This window comes from Eptatretus burgeri, chromosome 7, assembly GCF_056783735.1.
Source record: "Eptatretus burgeri isolate ZD-2024b chromosome 7, Ebu_testis_v1, whole genome shotgun sequence".
NCBI lineage: Eukaryota > Metazoa > Chordata > Myxini > Myxiniformes > Myxinidae > Eptatretus > Eptatretus burgeri.
In genome coordinates, this window is record NC_140967.1 from 97,171,733 (window position 1) to 97,195,984 (window position 24,252).

At 44.5% G+C, this 24,252-nt stretch overlaps 1 protein-coding gene across 8 annotated transcripts in view; it reads right to left on the reverse strand.

Annotated features, from left to right (window-relative positions):
* The window catches only part of LOC147023857 (solute carrier family 12 member 5-like), an 81,428-nt gene that overhangs the window by 21,090 nt on the left and 36,086 nt on the right, over nt 1-24,252 (reverse strand). For all 8 annotated transcript variants that reach the window (XM_085889722.1, XM_085889724.1, XM_085889720.1 and 5 more), the window contains 10 exons: nt 21,091-21,221; nt 20,693-20,934; nt 19,894-20,105; nt 19,105-19,269; nt 8,771-8,869; nt 8,157-8,214; nt 6,985-7,159; nt 6,628-6,746; nt 5,771-5,869; nt 5,470-5,589 (listed from right to left, as the gene is read on the reverse strand). In XM_085889722.1, the coding sequence (XP_085745848.1) occupies nt 5,470-5,589; nt 5,771-5,869; nt 6,628-6,746; nt 6,985-7,159; nt 8,157-8,214; nt 8,771-8,869; nt 19,105-19,269; nt 19,894-20,105; nt 20,693-20,934; nt 21,091-21,221 (1,420 nt within the window). The remainder of the gene's footprint in view (nt 1-5,469; nt 5,590-5,770; nt 5,870-6,627; nt 6,747-6,984; nt 7,160-8,156; nt 8,215-8,770; nt 8,870-19,104; nt 19,270-19,893; nt 20,106-20,692; nt 20,935-21,090; nt 21,222-24,252) is intronic.

Consider the following 24,252-nt stretch of genomic DNA (forward strand, 5'->3'; position numbering starts at 1 on the left):
CTTTGTACCTCTTAATCAAGATTATCAATGACCAAGGACTTGGATCCAAAGCAACCTAAAACTGGAGAAAATTCAAAGGAAAAAAAAATTATACCTGTACATGGGTAACCGAAAAGTTTTCATGCCAAGTAATGAATAGATGAGCTAAATCTGGTAAAAGCAATATTCCCTATACAATGAAATGGATTTCAGATGAGCTAAATGTGCCAAATGCATGTTCAAAGCAAACAAAGCTACTATACATGAAATTTGACAGAAGAACAACAATAAGAGCTCGTAAGTCAAAGCATCATGCGACTAGAACGGCACTCTGTCGAGCACATATCTCCGCCAGACTGAACAGTTTAAGTTTTGTATCCCACTAATAGGTCAGACCTGCATCCGGACCTGAACCAAAATCTAATTGGCTTGTTCTTGTCACACATCCAACACGTCCACAACTTTTTGAGATATCGTGCTCACAGAGACAGACGGACAGACAGACTGGGGTGAAAAACTCTGTCCACCTTCGGTGGCGAAGGTAATGAGAGGATTATGAAACACCTTACCCCATGCAGTCTTGATAAAAAGGACATGGGAAGGATCTTTCAAAATATTCCTTTACATTTTGTACTAACCAAACAGCGCTAGGCACCGCCATATATGTCTGATTGCTGAATCTCACAGTTACTCTGCCCTCAGGGCATGAGATGGCGTAAATATTTTTCCAAATACTGTGAAATGAAAGGTTTTGAAAGTGCCAATAAGGCGATTTGTGTTCTACAGTGTTCAAGTATATAATTCAATTGAAATAAAATAAAAGTTTGTTCTGCTAAACTGCAGGTTCATGTTCAACAGTGTTCAAAATATAAAACTCAATTGAAATCAAGCTGTTTCTCGATCATAAACTAATGTTTACAGACAGACAGACAGCCAAAGTGAACCAATTGCTTAACCATGCTTTTCGCTTAGCATGCACAGACAGGGTAATTACCTAGGGTTAGATGAAGGTCACAAAATATGTCAAAGACATGTGCGAGGCAATTGCGAAGGAATAACCCCATAGAACATGGATAATCCTCAAAACATACCTCTCCCAAAACACAAAATCAAAAATAATGTACAAATTATATTATTTATAAGTAGTAATATATCAACAAATATACATCCACCAACAATTGGGAAAAAGACATGATCAGGAAGATTAAAAAAAGAAAAAAGAAAAGAAAAGCTGGACAGATTAGGAATGGACAAAAAAGGCTCATGTGACAAAAAAAAGAAGAGAAAGAGTGACTAAGAAGAGGTCAACTTCACTGGGATGGAGAACAAGTAATAATAAATGCCCTTGAAGATAAAGAACACCACCAATGACTTTAACATAATGCCAGGAATGACTCAATTGGATAAGTGCAGGTCCTGCAAAGTCGAAACAAAGCACAATCGCGGTCCCACGAGATGCAGTAAATGCATATTAGAAGAACTATACACACAAAGGGATTACAGTGGCAGAGTAATGGACTGACACATCCACAAAAACTTTTTTATGTTAGTCTCAGAAAAGTCATGGAAGCATGGAACAAGGTAGTTGTCAAAAACGAGGACATAGTGCTCATATATGACGTGACCATGCCATGAAGTGTGAATAGTGAAAACAAAGCATTGTGACCGGACATACAAAAAAGAAGAAAGGACGGCCTTGCTGGTTAAGATTTTCAGTACCCAATGGCTGGCCTAAATAAGGCAGACACAATCAAAATTACAAAGTACCAGGATCTAACAAAAAAAAAAATACAAGTCGAGAGAGCCTGAAAGATGAGTGCTGACATGCCAATAATAGTTTGAGCAACAGGGGTGATAGAACCGAACCTCGCCGGGCTTTGAAAACTATACCAAGAAATATTACAACAAATTAACAACAAATTGGCTGTCCGAGGTTCAGTGAGAATTCTGAGAAGAGCCCTTGGAACCAGGATACGAGAACAAAACTTGCTCCAGTGATAAAATGTCAAAGCAACACATCTTGGTCCTCAAAAATGATCCTCAAACAACGAGAGGGCTGCGATCGGAGAACGCTGATGGATCCGATATTGCCAACTCGTAATATTAGCCAATTGGTAGCGCTTGAAATTCTGCCTCATAATGAAAACAAACATGTTTTTTTTTTGCCCAAAAAGCAGGACACCACCAAGATTAAACACGTAATGCCTCCCTCTGGGAGCCACACTAAAAAATAGGACCACAGGACCTGTCGCTTATCTGAGCCCTAGCCTAATGTTGTAACCCGAATTTGATAGAATTCTGACTGGTGGGTCTGGAGAGAAAGATTTTTGAAGGAATTTACGCGATTTTCCCAAAAATTGACTAAGTCGGCCATTTTGACACACTTCTGGTCATGTGATCGGCATGACCTTAGCAATTTAACATCAGAACCCTGGCCAAATGTAACCCAAATTTGATAGCATTCTGACATTAGTGGGTCTGGAGAAGAAGATTTTTGAAGAAATTTACGAAGTCGGCCATTTTGACCGACTTAAAGTCATGTGACCAGAATAAGCTCTGCAATTCCTGTTACCAGTCATGAGAGGAACATCACTGCAAAATTTCATCCGGATCATCCCAGCGGTTTGCCTGGAGAAGTCAAAAAAGGAGACGGACGGTGCGCGATGACAACACCTTATCTGGAATGTAAATTCCAGATAAGCCAATAATGGAAAAATCAATTAATTGGAAAAAATTAAATAATTAAAAATCTGGTGGGGAAAGGGGGGGGATATTTTTAAATTAGAAATTTTTTTTTGATTAAACACTTAAATAATTAAAAAAAAATTAATAATGGGGAAATTCTTCAAAAAGCGGGACACCACAGAGACATCAAAACGAAGCACTTGATGCCTCCTTCAGTGAACCATAATTAAATAATGGGGAAAATACATAATAAAAAAATTTAATAATGGGGACATTAAATAAATGAAAAATAAAAAATAGTAAATATGAAAATTAAATAATTGAAAATTGGAAAACATTTGAAAAATTAAATATTTTTAAAAACTTAAAAAAAAAAATCCACTTATGGTGGCATGATTAGATCTTTCCAGGATTCTCGATGAGACATAACATTGACGAAATCAACGCCGCTCAAGCTGGTGTCCTTCTCGATGATTTCTTGCAGGGTAGTGAGGGGGCAACCCCTTCTCCGTGGTTCTTCAGGCCTCCAGAGTAGAACTTTCTTTGCAAGTTCTTCATGTTGCGTCACATGACCAGCAAGGCGAAGCTGGTGTTCCCTCACAATAGCAGAGATGCGGGGAAAAGAACTGTACAGATCACTATTAGTGATATGGTCTTGCCAAGAAACATTCAGAACTTTTCGAAGCAATTGGTGTCGGTACCGTCCAGTAATTTCTCCAATGTTTGGGTCAAGGTCCAAGATTCACATCCGTAGAGAAGGATCGACTCAACTGTAATTTTGAAGACCCTGAGCTTACTCCATCTGTGAATTGGAGCTCTCCAAACTTTATGGAGGGCATGAACTGCTGCCCAAGCCTGAGCTTTTCTGCATTCCAAGTCACGCTGCTTTTTGGTATAGGAGCCGAGGTATTTAAAGTCATTCACTCTCTCTATCGGACTTCCGGCAACAGTAAGTACAGCACACTCAGCAGAAGGATTGACATGCGTATGCTTCGTCTTTTCAGCATCGAGGACAAGCCGAATAGACCTAGCAGCAGTTTCAACCTTGTGAAGTAGAAGTTCAGCTTCACTTAAATGTCTGAAAGGAGCGCTATGTCATCAGCAAAGTCAAGGTCAGAAATGCGCTGGGCTGGATGTTTGCTATTTTGACGCTGGGAGAGAGTTAAACCATCGCAGTCTTCAATCACGGTTCTTTGGGCATAGTCCAGAGCAATGGTAAACAGGTAAGGAGCGAGCGGGTCACCTTGAAGAACTCGTGTCGATTCGAAAATGTGCATTAAATAACTAAATCCAAAAAATTAAATTAAAATTGAAAATACGTATTTGCATGATTGAAAATGGAAAAAATAAATAACTGAAAATTCATCAAATAAAATCATTAAAAACTAGAACGGGCACTCGGTAGAGCGCATAACTTCGCCGCCGCAACTTTTTTCCGGCCACATTTGAAAAACGTCATTTTAAAACGTCCATGACGTCACAACCGTCAGTCCGATTGATGTCAAATTTGGTTTGTAACCTCCTTGAAGGCAGTCCAACAAAATGGAATGATAAACACTGAAAAATTAAAAAGTTGAAAAAATGACGTCATCTTTTGACGTCATTTTGACGCACTTCCGGGGACGTCACGTCCAATTTGGGACTACCATTCTGAAAGCTCGTAGTTCACTGAACGTTTTAACGTTGGTTTCATGTCAATAGCTCTATTAGATCTGAAGCTATACCTACAAGTATATTTTGACCTTGAGTGTGACCATGACCTTGACTACAGAGTTAATTGGCAAAACCTGTACATCAATAAACAAATATTTTGGTACTGATCCTAATGCCTGGATTTGGGAGACTTTGCTTTATAAATTATATAGATATTTGAATGTAAAATATCAGGACATTTTAGCCACAATTGAAAAACGTCATGTTCAAATGTCAATGACGTCATAACGGTCAGTCCGATCGAAGTCAAATTTGGTGTGTGACGTCCTTAAGGTAAGTCCTACAAAACGGTATGATCAAAACTGATGAGATCGAAAATTGAAAATTTACGTCATTTAGACGCACTTCCGATGACGTTACGTCAAATCCGACACTACATATCCGAAAGGTATCTCGTCATGGAACAATATGGCAGTGGTTGCATGTCGATAGCTGTATTATGAAGGAAGTTATGCTCAAAAGAGTGTTTTTGACCTTTTCATGACCTTGACCTTTGACCCGATCGCTCCCAAAATCTAATCAAATCGTCCTTGGATACTCACGAATCATCACATCAAATTTCATGCAATTCGGTTTAATACTTTCTGAGTTATGCGAATAACAAACAAACACACATATTCACAAATAAATAAATACACAGCGACCAAAACATAACCTTTCGCAGAATGCGAAGGTAATAAATACACAGCGACCAAAACATAACCTTTCGCAGAATGCGAAGGTAAAAAGAATCTTCAAAAAAGCGGGACACCATGGATACCAAGACTAAACACTTAATGCCTCCCAAAGGGAACCATGATCAGGGGATAATTTGGGCCCGAGGAAGACTTGCACCTTCACACACCCGAAAAAGAAGATTACAACCAACAAGACAGTGCTCGGGTAAAATCTCCCCACGCTTTTGCAAAACTGCACAGTGTGCTAGGACATTATATGGAGGGCAATGGGAATAAGACTGTGCTGAGACAACACAAAGAATGGTGCAAATTGAGAAACGTTCTGGCAATCAAACTTCCAACAGCTTCAACTCTTTCCAATTTAAAATAAAATCACATGTGTCGATGGTGTTACAAAAGGTATAGTAGTTCGTACCCACGGTACTCTATGTACTTGTAGATCATGCTGGCGATGAGCATGGCGACAATGGCATAATGCCAGGAGGAGATGAACATCAGGGCGAGGCAAATGACCATTCCCAGAAATGACAGAAACCTGACGAGCAGAAAACCATGATAAACATGAAAAATAAATACATTCAGACTACTGTGTTTACTTTCCCATTTCCATCAAAAACATCTCCCGTTATTACTGGTCCAGGACCTCAGGCTATCCTGACCGGAACAGCGACCACCCCCACCGTACCCTGCCCCAGCAACGTGCAGCGAGGGCTCACCAATGGTAATACCGGAACCGCGGCCTCCAGTTGGGTGTGCGCAGAAGCGTTTGGACAGCACAGGCTAGGTTCACAAATAGGTAACACATGAGGAAGAACCTGATGCAGAAGGACACGCAAAAGGGTTCAAACACATCAGTAACACTTATGTAACATGCACCAAAACGGTTCACTCGTGCTCGAGTCTCTCTTGCCTTCCCTTCTTAACATCAACTATGATGCAACTAACCCCCATAGCACAAGCTCTCGACTCGACTTGTTCCAGTTTGGTTCATAATCTACAATTCCTGATGCCAACATGATCGATAGCAGACTTATGGTCCGAGGTTGTGGTTTGAAATAAAGTTGTGGTAAAGGAGCCTAGGTTGCTTGAGCAGCTTGGACCTTTGCTTAGACAATCGTGTTGGTGATAAATATTTCATCAAACGGATAAGAGTTCTTTGATTGGCTATGCTTCTGCTCCTCTGGGGTCTCCCGAGCATGTCCCGATATCGGCTCGATCCCACCGGCCATCTTCGAGAGGTTTGGCATAACAACCACACTGACTGGGCCCACCAATGAAGCTGATTACACTTTGTTGCGTTCCCTTCTCGGCTGGAGTCTCCGAGACTAGATTATTGAGCACTGTGTGTAAAACGGTGTTTCTTTGTATGCATCTGTTCAATCATCGCTGCAAAGTCCCCCGTTGAGCTTGAAAGACTCAAATTGAGAATACCCGTGCCAAATTGACAGGAAGGTTGGGAGAGAAAGAATTAAGAACAACATAATATTGTATCTATTCATTCCATCCTCCCGAGTGCACATTCCGAAAGCTAACCGTTAGCAAACCCGGACTCGCAGCTTTAGCGGTGACGTACATAGACAGGATTGGGGCGACCATGTCGAGGGATGCAATGAGGATGCCCAGTTCTGCGATTCCTGCAGTGAGCAGCAAGGCCCACGTTGGCTCACCATTGGCCTTGCCATGTCCAAACACCTGGAAGGTAAATTGGTGATTACAAGCAGCCAGGAATGAACGAAGAGTGTATGTTAAAAAAAGGAAGTGAAAACAATGGAAACAGTTCATCAGCCTTTGACCCTTAATTTTTATTTAACATCAATGAACAGTAAAGTAAAAGCTTAAATCTCTCAAATCCTTATGCTAGAGCGCAAGCACCACAAAAGCAAAGGTGTGCTTTAAGGCTCAGGTGAGGTAAGTGTAATGGATGCCGCACCGATAGAAAAGGAATGATTCCATCCTTGGCGATTGCCTGTAGAAGCCGGGGTGCACCCGTCAGACTCTGTAGACCAGCACCGCAGGTTGAGAAAAAAGAACCAATCACAATGACCCAAGGAGATGGCCACGCCAGGGTGCCCACCACCAAGGTTCCTTTCACCACTTCACCAAACCTGAGAACACAGCACTCCACTTGGGCACAAAGGCACGGACAATGGTACTTCAATCACCATCTTAAAGCCTGTACTTCCATTTTACGCAAAGCTGTCAGGGCAGTATTCACATTCCCATCCTGTTTACCCTGTGGTGCCCCCCCACCCGCCACCACCACTCCACAAACATATTGATAGAGCTCACAGTCACAGAACATAAGGGGAAGAGTATCTGTATGCTACACACAAAAAATGTGAGTGGGAGAGGAGGAGGAAGTAAGAGTACAATTGAAAAATGGAAGAAAGGAAGATAAGGGAGGAAAAAACAAAAAAGGTTGGGAAGCTCGAGAAGAGGAAGGCTAAAAAGGTTAGAAGAAGAGGGATAAGGGATATACAAGAAAGGAAGGCAGGAAGAGAAATTCCATCATGATATTCTCCTTCTTCTTTCATATGCAACAAGTTACTACGGTTTGCAATAATTTGCTGGGGGTGCGGCTGGCTGTGCCTTTGATGCAGTGCCCCTGTAAGTTAGAGCAGGAATTTGTAATTTGTTCAGGGTGCCGGCGATAGCTCGCCCGCACTTCGTGAGATACCGTTGGATCTCCAACGTCCATGTACTTATGCTGACAGACGGGGGACACTCAAGCTCGACATCCATCAGATGGACGGCACACACATCGATGCCTCACCCTGTCTGCGAAACACTAGGACAGTTTCTGGCTGGGTTGGGATTCAAACCAAGGCTCGACAGCTCAGATTCAAGTGTGCATAGCTATAGGCTATCCTGCTACCACTTCTGCCATTTTAATACGTGGCTATCCCCTCACCAACAACGTTTAGTTCAGGTTCCAAAATAATCGTTAGTGATTACAGTTATAAACACCGACATAATGATCGTGGAATACACCACAACATGCCAAATTGGTTAAATCAGATTTAGCAAGAATATAAATACCATTCATTGGACTCCACATGTCGTGGCCATTTAAAAGTATAATTTGAAAAGCTTCAAACGTACTTGTCTCTCAACACGACGTTCTCAATGCAGCTCCCAAAAAGGATGACGCAAGTGAGGTCTGTATGACGTGGTTAAGGTGACAGAAGGAATATGCACGGAAACCCAAACACAAGAGAAGGCCACTCAGTCCATCATGCCTGCACCATATCCACACCTCAAACTCGATCTAAACAAGATAACACAGTAGCTTGTAGGGGTTATGTGGGAGAGGAGGGGGTGAGAGGTAGAAGGAGTGAGGAAGGGAGCTAGGGAGGAGAGGGTATGAATAGGGAAGTGTTAAGGAAATGATTGGTGGGGGTGGGGGGGTGAGGGTGGAGGGGTTGAAAAGGTATGTTCCATGCAGCTCTTGTTTTAAACTATAAAGCTATACCCCCCCCCCCCCATGGTCCTCTCATCTACTTCATCCCTATCCTTCGTTACCTTAAACACTTCAATCAATCAGATATCCTTGTAATCCCCGCCGAGTCGATCGATGATGAAGGAAATTTTGAACTAGCAAGACACGCAGAATTGCTCGTTGGCTGCACGCACGACGCTCGTGTGGAATTATAAACCACAGACGGCACAAAGGCCTGCAGCCATCAACACCGAGGACGACCGATGGATGAGGATACAGATGAAAGACGTGGTACTGATAGCAAGAATTGTGCCCACTGGAATCGACTTTTGGGCGTCCTTCAGGTCCCCGGAGCGATTGGAACCAGCCATTATACCTGAGGGGAAACATCATCCACCTGATGATCAAACAACCGAAAGGCGAACAGAGCTCGACTTCAGTTGTGGGGAAGGTGCTGGAGAAGGAAGGGAAAGGAAACCAGTTGAATAAATTCAAACTAACTAAAGGTAGTCAGCACAGATTTACCAAAGGTAGGTCTTGTCTAACAGATCTATTAGAGTGCTACGAAGCAGTTTCTGATTGGGTAGATGAGGGAAGTGAAGTGAACATAGTATATCTCGACTTTCGGAAGGCTTTTGATAAGGTACCAACCACAAAGGTGGTTGTTAGTTAAGGTAGGGCCTGCGGTGTGGCTGGTAGAGTAGCTAACTGGCTTCGTGACAGGAAGCAAAGAGTGGCTGTAAGTGGGAGGATGTCTTGCTGAGATGATGGAAGTATAGTGGGGTACCTCAGGGTTCAGTGCTCAGCCCATTATTATTCATCATTTACATCAATGATTTGTACAGTGGGGTTAAGAGTAGGCTTTCCAAATGTGCAGATATCACTAAGCTTGGAGGTATGGTAGATAGAGAGGGGAGGGGGGTTGGCAGATGTTTAACATAAAGAAATGTAAAGTGTTGGGGATGGGTAAGAATGATTAAAAAAAGATGACATGATACAAAGGGCAATCTTGGAGTATGTCACAAGGGAGAAGGACCTGGGGGTGGTACATGAAATGAAGTGGGTGGGGAGGAGGTAAGTAGACAGCACTGTGCCAGGTAGCTATAGGTAAACCTAACAGGGTTTTAGTTTGTAGTCGGAGGGAGAAGAGTTGTAAATCAAAACAGGTAGTCTTTAACTGTAGAGGAATTTAGTGAGGCCTCATCTAGAATATTGTGTACCGTTTTGGTTACCAACTCTGAGGAAGGATGTAGCTGCCATATGGAGGTAGGGCAACTAGAATGATTCAGAGTAGAGTGACCAGGGCCTGCAACCTTTCAGAAGTGGCGTGCCAATTGTTAACTTATTCACTCTTATTTACGGATCGGATATGCGTGCTATTGATATATTTTTAACGTCAATAATGGTCCGACTTACTTACATTTTAACAGCTTCATTAAGAAATAAATTAAAAAGGCAGATATTACCGTTTAGTGTGATCCTTGCCCTTGCCGAGTTCTCCACTCTCAGGTCCGTTGTTTGATACTTGAAGCAGCACACAAGCCTCTGAGTATTCAGTTGTTAACCGGCTCCGGGAGGTCTACATAACTGACTTCATGTGTGAAAATATCTGTTCCCAGAGTTATGTAGATCCAAATGCTGAGAGCAGTGAAAATGCCACTTTCTTCAAACAGTCGAATTTCACAGGCAGGGACTTCCAACAGGTCAGGGTAGATGTGATCTCTCTCGGTAGCCTCAAGTGTGCGCCGCAGATCCCGAAACTTCGACACCCATAAGTCTGAGCATTGTAACTCCATGAGCTGTATTTTGAAATCCTCAACATCCATCCACTGAAAAACTGGAAAATTGATGTCGCTGGTATCAAAGTTGTCCGGTTTAATCAGAAAGGAAAATATCGGACCAAAACGTTGGAGATCTTGAAATCTGACAGAAAATCTGATGCGTTCTTGCATGTGCATTCCGATCTCGGCAACAGTGACGGTGTAATGTGTCGATAGTTCCTTAAGTTGTTGGAAATAGCGGAAAGTCGAAATATCAATGATCTGAGAAACAAAATGGCAAGTTTCGCAAGAAATGCCTTCCACATTTCAAAAAGACCCATAACAGTTTGGCCTGCGCCCTGCAGACGGAAGTCGAGTTCGTTTAGATGTGCGGTGATGTCAGTTAGAAACATTAGTTGCATGATACATTTGTCATCGACCAGTTCGGGGTAGTTTTGACCTTTCTCTGACAAAAATATCTTGATTGCATCCAGACATTTGACAAAACGTTCCAAAACCTTCCCACAACTTCGACAACGGACATTGCTGTGAAGCAGAATGTCCTTGTATTCACGGTACATCTCCTCAAGCAGAGCTTGAAACTGCCTCTGCGTCAAGGTAGATCGAGCAACAAGAAATTTCACCATCTTCACCACTGTCGTCATCAAGTTATGAAGCCCAGAATTAGAAATCTTGGCACAATGATTTTCTTGATGAATAATACGACGACAATTTACCGTCGGGTGGCCAATTTGATCCTCGGTGAGCTTTACAAATCCCTCCTGTTTTCCGAGTTGTCCGTTGTCACAGAAATTTTTTTTTCTGATATCAATTCCACTTTCCTCAAAATGATTAACAAACGTCTTCACGATATCTTCCTCTGTTTTTGTGCCATGCATGGGTTTCAGGGAACATAGCTCTTCTCGAACTTCGTCTGAGTCACAGTATCTAAAAACTGCTAACCACGGTGCATCATATATATCCACGCTCTCATCATGCACGACACGAAATACCACTGCATATCATTTAATGCCACCGTCTGTTGTTTGTTAACATTTTGCACCATATTGCTTACGTGCCTCTCCACCGATCTGGCGGACACAGGCACGTCTATAATTCTGGAAATGATTGTGGCTTTATTGGGCAAACCATTGAACAAAACATCTGAACTGAGAAAAGCCTCATATTTTCATATATTGTTGCGGTTTTGGAAATTCACAAAACACCATTCAAGTTCCCCGAAGATCAGTTATTTCAATAAGTAAGTGTTTCAGGTTAGGATTCCCCCACCAATGTGTAAAGGGATTTATTCGTGTGCCAGGCTGTGAATCTTGAGGTAGCATTATTCTTTTCTATCTTTTATTTTAAAACATCAACAAACTCTACAACCACGCCATCTCCACAACACCGCCATCTCCTCGACAACACCATCGCATCCTCCTCAACGACGACCACAGATTGCCGTTGGTTGCGGACACGCTGCGCGGCAGTAAAGGCCACATTCCACCGACCGTGTGTGCAAACGTCCACGGAGCGGCTAATTTGCATAAGTGGATCAAAAGGAGGTCTACCCCGAAAGCACCCTGTGACGTCAAACTTGGGGTTTCCCGCGAGGCTCACCAGGGGTGAAAGGTCGGAGGTGAAGAGTGGGCGGAGCCTGGCCTCGGGTTGAAAGATCAAGGAACGGCTCGCTCCTGGCCGATATAAGGGCGGAACTCGGGCAGATTCGGGTTGTTGTTCACGGGTCGTTCACCGGTGCAGATCGGAGTCGGGGCTGATGGGAGCTGGAAAGACGGAGCTTGGAGTCGTCGGAGCCAGCGGCAGCATCGGAGCTTGGAGTGGTCGGAGCCAGTGGCAGCGGTGGAGCATGGGGGTCCTGGCAGAGGGCCCTGATACGGTCGGGCGATGCTGAGGAGTGAACGGGTTCTAAAGGAGCATCAACTGAAAGAGCAAGAGACCCGTTCGCTCCTTCGAAGTGTCGCCGGCCAGGCTTGCCAGAAAGGGGCCACGACGAAGCCGGGCCACCGAGGCAGACCAAGCAGTCGCCCAAGCGACTGACACGGTTGCGATGCACCACACCGAACAGACACCAAGGGTCGATGATCCGAAGACCATCGAGTCGCCACCAGTGGCGGCCAGGGAACCAGCCCGGCCTCTTGGAGCCCTTCGGTCAACCAGGCTTCGAGTTTGAAATAAAGGCTCTCGAGCCCTATTATTTTCCTTGGTTTTGGATGAAAGTCTGTGGCGCCTTGTCTTCATAAGTAGAACTGGTTAAGTGCATGATTGTGTACATTGTTGAACAGGCATCGGCTGTAGGCTTTGCTCGTGTCATGTCCACTTCCCCCTTGACTGCTTATGTGCCTGTATCAATAAATGCCCCATTGTTTGAATATACATCTGCTCGTTGCGTCACTTTCCTCCCATTGACTGCCACGACGCGTTCGGGAAATTAGCTGGCTATTAAAGCCGATACACGTGATAATTTGGTCCGACAGAACTTAGCGATTTAAAACCGCTCGGCAAAACGCACACGGGACTAGCGCGCTTTGCGGCTCGTTCCGTACAAGTCTCCGTCGAGGTATAAATTCTCCGTATTTCTGTCTGCGTGGATAATTAGGTATATCGAAATTCGGCGATTGACCCTGTACCACGCGGACAGGATATTGACAAGTTAATGGTGCGTTAAGGCACCCGTAGCAGGTTTTGGGGGTTATCCGGAAGGCTACGACTGAATTTCGGTTTACGGCAAGCGCGCGACTGCGTTTGGGCTGAAGCGGTCGTGCGTGGCCATCCGAACCGACGTAATTCGTAAAAAACAAAATATATATACAGTGGGGAGAACAAGTATTTGATACACTGCCGATTTTGCAGGTTTTCCCACTTACAAAGCACGTAGAGGTCTGTAATTTTTATCATAGGTACACTTCAACTGTTTAAAGACGGAATCTTAAACAAAAATCCTGAAAATCACATTGTAAGATTTTTAAATAATTAATTTGCATTTTATTGCATGAAATAAGTATTTGATACATCAGACAAACAGAATTTAATATTTGGTACAGAAACCTTTGTTTGCAATTACAGAGATCAGATGTTTCCTGTAGTTCTAAACCAGGTTTGCACAGACTGTAGCAGGGATTTCGGCCCACTCCTCCATACAGATCTTCTCCAGATCCTTCAGGTTTCGGGCTGTCGCTGGGCAACACAGAGTTTCAGCTTCCTCCAAAGATTTTCTATTGGCTTCAGGTCTGGAGACTGGCGAGGCCACTCCAGGACCTTGAGATGCTTCTTACGGAGCCACTCCTTAGTTGCCCTGGCTGTATGTTTCGGGTCGTTGTCATGCTGGAAGACCCAGCCACGCCCCATCTTCAATGTTCTTGTTGAGGGAAGGAGGTTGTTGGCCAAGATCTCGCGATACATGGCCCCATCCATCCTTCCCTCAATACGGTGCAGTCGTCCTGTCCCCTTTGCAGAAAAGCATCCCCAAAGAATGATGTTTCCACCACCATGCTTCACGGTTGGGATGGTGTTCTTGGGGTTGTACTCATCCTTCTTCTTCCTCCAAACACGGCGAGTGGAGTTTAAACCAAAAAGCTCTATTTTGGTCTCATCAGACCACATGACCTTCTCCCATTCCTCCTCTGGATCATCCAGATGGTCAATGGCAAACTTCAGACGGACCTGGACATGCGTTGGCTTGAGCAGAGGGACCTTGCGTGCGCTGCAGGATTTTAATCCATGACGGCGTAGTGCGTTAATTATGGTTTTCTTTGATACTGTGGTCCCAGCTCTCTTCAGGTCATTGACCAGGTCCTGCCATGTAGTTCTGGGCTGATCCCTCACCTCTCATGATCATTGAGGCTCCACGAGGTGAGATCTTGCATGGAGCCCCAGACTGAGGGAGATTGACTGTTATGTTGAACTTCTTCCATTTTCTAATAATTGCGCCAACAGTTGTTTCCTTCTCACGAAGCTGCTTGCCTGTTGTCCTGTAGCCCATCCCAGCCTTGTGCAAGTCTACAATTTTGTCCCTGATGTCCGTAGACAGCTCTCTGGTCTTGCCCATTTTGGTGAGGTTGGAGTCTGATTGATTGAATGTGGACAGCTGTCTTTTATGCAGATAACGAGTTCAAACTGGTGCAGTGAATGCAGGTAATGAGTGGAGAATGGGAGGGCTTCTTAAAGACAAAACTAACAGGTCTGTGAGAGCTGGAATTCTTACTAGTTGGTAGGTGATCAAATACTTATTTCATGCAATAAAATGAAAATTAATTATTTAAAAATCATACAATGTGATTTTCAGAATTTTTGTTTTAGCTTCCATCTTTTACAGATGAAGTGTACCTATGATAAAAATTACAGAACTCTACGTGCTTTGTAAGTGGGAAAACCTGCAAAATCGGCAGTGTATCAAATACTTGTTCTCCCCACTGTATATATATATATATACCCCATCTGTCAATGGGTTTCCATATTTTGCAAAAGATTGTGCGATTTTGTAACTTCCCTCTGCGGCTTGATTTTTACTGACGCAGACGTGAGTAAAGACCCCGTTTTGCTTTTTCTCTCCTCGCTATGGTCGTTTGATCGACTCGGCCTTGTCCGCCTAATCCTTGAAGTGTTTCTCATGCTTTGTCTGAAAATGTCGTTGGATACTTGATGATCTCACAACACAGTACAAACAGCACCGTCTGCATGTTGAACAAATCCGTGTTCGTTTCTTCAAGAGGGCTGAAATGAGCCAACATCTAACTTTGCTTTCTAAGGAACCGCCATTTTGTCCCCCAAAAAACGCGATCAGTAGCACTTATTGCGAGATTTCCTGTGAATCAAGAGAATCGGGTGTGTCTGTCGCGTGCATACTGTATCTCCATACAGTACGTATGGATATCAATTGCCAGCAGGAGGACGAGAATCAGGAACCGAAGGGGCTAACGCTGAATAATCTGCGGTGTGTTTTGAATCTCGATGAGACGATTGAGACACTTTTCTCTGAAGATAATCCTCCAGATCGATCAGCCAAGGTATCACGGGTCATACATGACAGCTTGTCATGTTATCGGGAGATATACGATGCGAAAATTCGTCATGGCACACAATCCAAACTGGACTCTTTCTTTAAAAAGGCTCGAAATTATGCTGCCCAATGAAAGCTCTTGTTTTATTTTATATATTTTTGAGATTGACAAAGCATTCAAGCATAGTTTCTTATTGGGCCCCCCCCCCCCGACTTAGTTTCTTCACCGTTAATTAGACTTTTATTGCGCGTGCCACTCAAGCTCATATTGTGTGCCACTCATGGCATGCATGCCGTACGTTGCCGACCCTTGGCTAGATTGATTCCGGGCCTAGCTCGACTAAGCTATGAGGAGTGGCTGAAAGAGACAGGACCTCATACATTCAAAAGGGGGTGATTACAAGGTGATATGATGGAGATGTTGAACACATTGAAGGGTGTAGACAGAATTAGTGCGGAAGAGTTCTTCAGCACAATACACAGTGTTAGGACCAGGGGCCATAACCTGAGTGTAAAGAAGGGGAGAGTTAGGAGTGTAATAAGGTAGAGGTCTTTCAGTCAGAATAGTTAACGCATGGAATGGTCTCCCTGGAAAGGTAGTGGAAGCAGAAAGAGTATACAAGTTTAAATTGTATTTAGATAGGTATGTGGATGCATTGGAGATAGATGAGGTACAGGGATGTTGGTCGGACTTGAAGGTGGCTTTTGTGTGGATGGGTGATAGTATCGGGTGTTGGTGTAGCGCAGCCAAATAGGGCCGAATGGCCACCTCCTTGGCCATAGGTCGTTGCTATTCCTTGAGCTGTTGCATCTTAAAGGAATTTTTTTTTAATCCAACAAATGATTTGGGATGTGACAAGTGATGGCAGTGAAAAAGTTCGTCTTTCCCCCACCATGGGGGAACAATTATTGACGTATTAACATTGGTAAGCACAACCCGTTTGTTTGCAAAATAAAGGATTAATAGTTTTTATCACAACCTTTCATCGTAAGCCCATGACTATTCGTACAACATTTTCATTATACTGGGTCAGGTATTAAGTTATAACTCTTTGGGTTTCGGTAACAACCTATAATGGCAAGTAAAAGAAAATTTGTTGAGAATCGTTAAAGTAGAATAATACGAAGAAAACTTTAAAAAAAAGAAGTTTTGTATTCAGAAATTGAGGCCAATAGAGGAGAAACAGACTGACAGGGGATAAAGGGGGAAGGAACAGTGAGGCAAGGATGTTTCACACGAGTAACTGAGTGGCAGAAATAAAAAGGGTGGGGGAGAGGGAAGGAAGGGAGTCGATGACAGTAGAAAAGAACAAGAGGTGACAACGGCCAGAACTCTGAAAGAATGGAGGGAGGGGCACAAAGCGACAGAGACATGAAGTCGGGCCTACAGATGAATGAAGAAATGGAGGTGAGTGTTCAGCTTAGAATTGCGAGAGGTAAATCAGGTGTGTAATTCTGGAAGAGCATGTACAACCTGGGAGGACTGAAGTACGAGTGTGTAGGAGAAGCGAGACTAGAGGCAAGCATACAGAAAATGGAGAATCCACATGTTTGACTGCGCTGGGAGAGACAGACTTTGGGACTCGGCCTCCTTCCAGGATATGCCAATAACACGGAAAAGCCTTGGACTCGATTGTCTTCAGAGGAGCAAGCCGCTGCAGCACCAGCCCAGAGTGAGGAACCATACTCCATACTTCGGATGAAGGCCTTACACACTGCAATAAGCTCTCAGTGGTCCAAAATGGACATAAGTCCACAGAGAATACTGAGAAGTCGATCTGCATTAGCAGCTAGCTTGTCAAAGTGGTCATGCCAAGACAGATGGTCACAGATTGAGGCCTACAAGCTCCAGGGACTGCACTTCTTGCAGGGTTTGCCTGGTGAAGCAGATCGAGGGGTTTCAAAAACTGATCCCTATGGAGGGATGGAGTGCAAGCATGCGATTTTCCTGCATTGAAAGGCATGCGTTCCGTGTAGTTGAACAAGACTTTTCCAAATCTGCAGCGATGGATGATGCTTTAGCAGTCTGTGTCTCATGAGCCAAAAATATGGTGTCCTGTTATGTGGAGGGTAGAGTAGTATGCAGAATTGTACAGAAGATTACCCAGGGAAACGGCAAGGTCATTGATGTAAACCAAGAATAAGATCAGGTCTTAAAATGTTGTCTGTGACACACCAGTCTCAAGAGAGATCTCAAAGCAGAATATCATGAAAGAGCGAGTTGTATTTACTTGCTCAGAGAGAAAACAAATAACCATTCAAGGTAGGGCCAGCAAATACTATTAGCATACAGCTTGGGAAGAAAGGCTGGTTGCCAGACAGTACCGAAAGCTTGCGAGATGTGCAGAGAGATTGCCCCCAATCTCGTCTTACAATTGTAGTGAATCCATCCAATGTTGAGTTAAAACAAACAAAATGTCCATGGTAGAATATTCAGAGTGGATGATGAGAGATAATGTCTGAGGTCTGCAGTGATGTTACATTTCATCTCTTTCTCAAGATTGGGAGAAGCCTAACTGGTCTGTAGTACAGAGCATCAGATTTAGAACCAGTGTGAATAGGGATGACATTTGCAACTTTCTAATATGAAGGTAGGAGACAGGAAGAGGAAGAGTTTACAGGAACTACTAATGTCAGGAATTGATGAGATAATGGACCAATCTATAGACATCGGGGATTTCACACAGACCAATCTGTCTTTCCGAAAGGTTATACACATCGATCCCTCTGAAGACTACCAAAGAGACAAACGCTTGCACAAGGGTGTGATCAGAAGAGCTAAAAGGAATAGAGAAGCAAGGCAGGGTGGAGGGGGAGTTTAACATGACCAAATCGCACAAAGAATAACTGCCGTTGGGAAAGATGCGAGTAGAAGAGAGAAAGATTGAGAAGGGCAGCGGTATCACAAAAGCCCTTAGCTGCACAAACGTATACTGTATCTTGAGGACTGACTCCCAACAGACTGGCATGGTGGCAAGTAAAGTCTCCACAGTGAAGAAAGAGAGAACGTGAGTTGAGTGGATCAGATTTCACCAAATCGCATCATGACCACAGAGAATCCCTGTCTGAAGAAAGCCTGATGAATGGAGTTGTTGAAGCTGGGAGGATGGTCAACCACAGATAGAAGCTATTATGGAGAGAGACTCAAGGACCTAAATGGGGGCTGGAAGGCTGGGGGGCAGGTGAGAGGGGGGAACAAAAGAGATGCAGGAGGCAACTGGAGACATTCCTGGAGGAGGGAGGGCTGGATAGCTGAGGGTGGAACCAGGAGAGCTGCGGTGGGGAGGGAGGCTGAGGAGGATTTGGAGAGGTGCTGGTGGGGCTGGAGACACACTGGCAGTGTGGGTGCTGGAGAGATTCTGGAGGTCTGGAGAGATGCTGGGGGTGTTGGGAAATCGCTGGGGGGCTGGCCAAGGACAGTATGGGAGGGTCACGGCAAAGAGCGGGAAAAGGCAGGAGACAAAGTGGCACAAAAGAGGGGTGGAGACAAAGAGGAAGAGGGGTGGGAAAGGGTAGAAGAGGGATGGGCAATGACAGGTGATTCAGCTAGAATTAGACATTCATAAAAACCTGATCTGCACATTTCCAGCACGCAATCATAAACATCACAGATTTGGTAGAAAAGTGGACTATTACATTCCGATCAGAAAACAGTGCTTCATTGTTTATATGATGCACACAATATGAACTTTCATGCTGGCAAGGAATGACACAAGAGAAACAAAAGCAGAAAGTGTGGGAGAGAGTATGGGTAAGATGCCCGAATAAGAGAAATGAAATGCCGAAAGCATCATGTACACAGTTAAAACAGTTCAGCCCGTCCTGAGAACTCACCCGTGACCGAAGGGAAGAAAATTCCAAACAGGACCGTAAAAGAAGTAGCCAGATCGGTGAAGATGTACGGATACCGACGCACATTACTCGGCGGCACATCCACCACACCCATTCCCGTGCTTTCGATTATGTCACCCTTGGACATATAGCTGCTCCAGGCGTTCCCTGCAGTACAGATATGACATTCTCAAATTACACAACCTCTTAATGTGTGTTCAATTTGAGGTTTATAAACATATTCTCCACAAAATAAATAAATAAATAAAAGAGAGCTAATATTTGCTTGCCTTCCATCTTTTTGTTCATGCTCTGGTTTCAGCAACATACACCAAAAAGCCATGCATCGACATTGGACTTTTAATCCCATTAAAACTGATCTTTAGTTCTCTTGAAACGTCAAGGACAGAATGTTTGAAGCGATTGTCTTATTTTCAGGATTTTATATTTACGTGAGAATTTTGATGACGTTTGTAAAACACACATGATCCATCTTGTACACACAACTACATACAAGTATTGAAAACAAATTGTTTGTAATGAAGCTGGGTTTGGCGGCTCACATTTGGACTTCCTGAAAGTTTGCTTTTGTATCCATCTTGCTCACCTCCTTCAACCTCCTCTACTCCTCATTCTTATCCACATCCCTAGTTTGCAGTCTCCATCTATTTTGTCCCTTGGCCCTGCTGTGGGCGTCCCCCCCCCCTTTCTGCTGTGTCCTAATCTATTCAGTGTTCTCTTTCACTCATCTTGATTTTATATACAAAAATAGTTTTAATGGCAGAAACAAACCTGTGAAGGCCTTACTGAAGAGACCAGGGATCCCCTCGATCTCCGTGACATTGTTTGATGCAAAGTAGTTGTCACACGTGGCATTAAGAAAGGGCGAGTCACAGAAGACCTCCCACAAGCGTGTGGTCCTTGTCTGGTTGGCATAGCTCACCGTTTTGGCACATACGTTGAAGGCATGCCGTGCCAGGGTGCGATTACCCAGCAGGCATATCCTGTCATTGCAAGAAAGAAAGAAAACAGTTGCAAAATTCAATTAGGAACAAAGCAGTTGAAGAAAAGGGGGGGGGAGGAGAAATGGAGTTGAAGATAGGCATCTACTGATTACATTATGCAAGTCAGGTGGGGATTCAAGCTGCCCGACGAGGGGACAAAGGAACAATTTGAGCAGGTTGCATTTAGAAATCATGATGCCCTCCCATTACTTAAAATTATTTCTTGAAGTATTTTAACTAAATACTGTCTTTAGAGCCATACACTGTTCAAGGTAGAGATCGACAAAAGAGTTGATACGCTTTCATGACGAGCTCTTTTCGCACAAGACCACAAAACTGATGGAAGGACAAAGAAAAACTCTTCTTCGACCATGTATTTCCTAGTGGTCTACACAACATATGTGGGTGCACGTGTAACTGAATGAGCCTTGTGAGGATGCACATGGGCAATCCATGTAGAAAGTAGCAAATATAAGACCAGAAAATTGCAGCGGGTGGACATGTATACATGAAAGATTTTTTTAACTGCAGAAACAGCATTGCAAATGTCATCCATGCACAAGAAAGATGCTTCGGCGTGGACTCACGGGAAGTGAGGTGGGGCGAAGGCCGACTTGACGACACCCACATAGATGGCAATGATGGAGAGGATGACGCACGTGAGGAAGAGCATGGCAAACTTATTGACATATTTCACACCCACAAAGACGACGATGGCCATGGACGTGAGGAAGCAGGTGCCGTACACACGCATGTTATTGAATAGGGCTGCCATCTCATCTCCTGGTTCTGCCGCCTTAAAGATGGCTGCTGCAGGTGAGATGTATGCCTGATTTGAAGCAAGGGATGATATGACAAAGATGAAGGATGATGTTAGATACATCGAGTTCGGAACATCGAGTCCAGAAAGTTCAGGCCTCACAGTCTTCCATGATAGCACCGGCATTTAAAGATGAAAATCAACCGATTATTGAATGCGACTTACCACAAGGATTTCTACAGCTCCAAGGATGTACATGGAAGAGGCAAATGTAGTTCCCAGGTAGAAACACAGACCCACAGCACCACCAAACTCAGGCCCGAGTGAGCGAGAGATCATGAAATACGAACCGCCAGCTAATGGGAAGAGGGAAAGTTACGAAAATCAGTTTGTTGTATATGACACGAAGCATGGAGAACAAACATGTTCCTCCACATTGTTTATATCCTTCATTGGGGTAAGAGAGTCAACATCAATATTTGTTGTTGAAACCATATCTGCTAAGAAGGGTTACTTATATACTGAAATGCCCTCTGCATATCCCTTAATACAATTGGCTTATTTGTCAAGTGCTGCAACTACCTGCCCCCATGGTTCTTGCTTATTATCCAATCATACAGTATTGGCAGATGGAGCTTCTAACGAACTCTCGCTACTTTCATCAGTCTTGGGCCCACCGTTTGATTTCTCTCCATATGACCTTCAGCGTTTTCATTTTGTTGTCAACAATGCGTCACCGGGTCTCTCTTGGCTGTCCAACCATTCTCTTCCCGTCAGGTGGCCAGCATATTTCCCTTTTCAGTATGTGCTCATCTTCCATGCGTAATCAAACGGAAGAACAAATACTGCATTGGAGTCATCAGAAGGAACCCAAAATAATTAAAGAGCAAAGATGGAGTCATCAGGAGGAACCTGGATCGAGGATTCGGGTTTCAGCCGCTACTGCACTTCCTTCAAAAACCCATCCAGGTGCAGCCAAGTGAACCTTACAGAAAACTTTCTGCAAGAATTCACTTTTCTTAGGGACCGAGACAGATAGATAAAGAACGAGACAGATAAAGAGTTCAGGAGATAAAAGAAAAGAAAAAGCAAGAATTACAATGAAAAAGGACAAATGTGAAAAAGTAGAAAGAAATGTGAAAGGAACAAATAACAAAGATGTCAGGAAGAACCTAGATGGAAGATGGATCGATTTCAGCAGTTACTCCACAGGCCCAAACGCAGCAACAAGTACAAGCTACCAGAGGTCCGTCACATGCACGAGCCAATTCCACATCCTAATTTCACATTTAGTAACTGGTATGGCAAGACAGTTCATTGCTGGTGCCGTCACCACCCTGGGTCATCTCGTTCACGTTTGATTTTTGACAAAAAGGATCCAAAAAGAAACTCGTTTTGATGCTTCACAGGTAACAGCATTCTGTCGGGAAAGGGAGAGGGCATCAAGCCGGGTGTCTTGTCTGTTACCACTACGAGCAGATAGAACAAGCATCCAAAATTTTATTTCACAAAAGAAACCTCAAGATAGTATTCCAATATATGACACACAATATGTCTGCGGCCTGGAAAAATTCCAAATCCCTGCCTTCTGATTGTCTGAGCAAAGTCATCCTGATGGCACCAGACGACAAAGGGAGGTGCAATTAGGGAACAAAATTAACAAGCAGGGCAATGACTATTATCGGAGATGCATATGTGAACTTAAAGGAATTACAATAGAATTGCAAAATCTCAGGCCAGCTATAAACTTTCATCCTGGTGTTTCACATGCAGGGCAAGGCCTAATTGTGTGCCATGCCTCGGATGGACATTAAACTGGGTCCTTCTTGAAGAGTAGGCGAGCTATCACCGTGGGATCTTTATCAGACAACAAATAATGCTTGCGGATGGGAAGTCCAGTTCAACAATTATGAGAGGGGCGGCACAAACAATGCTGAATTGTCCTGCCTGCGAAAGACCAGGATGGCAGTTTATAGCTGCGCCAAGATTCAAACCCAGGCTAGACGGGTCAGAAGCGAGTGTGTGTACCTCTAGGCCATCCTGCCAGTGCATGAGATAAATACTCGGATGGGAACACCAAAAAGGCAACCCAAAAGGGCATATGAGGGGGTATTCAAATATGTTATACGAATGAGATATGTACTCAATTATCCAAGATGAGTCAAACTTTTATTTTAAAAAATCCTCAATAAATGTAAAAGTATTGTTGTGGTTGACGAAATTCACAAACCACCATTCAGGTCCCTGAGGTGAGATATCTCTGTAAGTATATGTGTAGTTAGGCCCAAACCCGTTGTTTCGAGGGAATAAATGTCATTCAGTCGGGCTGCGACTCTTCAGGATAGCCGTTTTTCTTTTACTATCTTTATTTTGGACCAGCCGCCATTACTACCACCACCAACCACGTCTCAACAGCCATCACAACAACAACCACCAACCACAACGCCGCTTCACAACAACAACCACCAACCACAACGCCGCTTCACAACAACAACCACCAACCACAACGCAGCTTCACAACAACAGCCACGACCTTTACCGTCACAACTCGCCACCATCGCATCACCGTCATTCCCACGCCACTTGTGGGCGCCGATGCTGGACTCGTGCGGGGCGCGCACCGAGCAGCGTGTTCAGAGACATCACAGACTTTCCGAAGAAAAACGGATCAAAAACGACTCACGCCCACTTCTGTTCCGTCCTATCGGAGAGCGTGGGGCGATTTGGCCCCGCCTCCAGGGCGTTGGAGTGAGGTCGCGATATGCAAATTCATGGATCAAAAAGCATTCACGCCCACTTTTCCTCGGTCCAATGGGGAGCCAGTTGGAGGTGAAGGGTCGGAGGTAAAGGGTCAAAGGTGGGGGAGCGAGGCCACGGGGGATATAAACGGCCGCGCTCGCCAAACAGTTCAGTTGGGAGGGGAGGTTGAGAGTGGTGCGTTGGAACGAGTTGTCGGTGGAGCTGGAAGAAGAGTCAGAGTTCGGAGGGGAGAAGTCCAGAGTGAAGAGTTGGGACGAGCCAAGAGAGGAGACGGAGAGGGCGATTAGACGGAGCTGTGGAGAGGTGGCGGCGGCGAAGGCGGACGAGGGGGTGCTCGCGTCGGTGCCGGGAGCTGCAGAGGGAGAGGCCAGCAACGCGACCGTGGTCGAGGAGGAGACGCTCGTCGCGGGACCAGAGACAGGGTGGTATCCTCCTCCCCCCCGAGCATCAACAACCCCCTCCTGTTTCCCCCGCGCTGAGATAGTGCGACAAGGGGGCCCCTTTCCCACCCCCCTACCAGACACTGTCCGCGAGGCCCGCGGAGTTGAGGCGCCACCGCCACTTTGCGTCTCATCATCAGACGGTAGGCCCGACACGGTCTCGGCCCCAGGCCCGCCTCATCCTGGA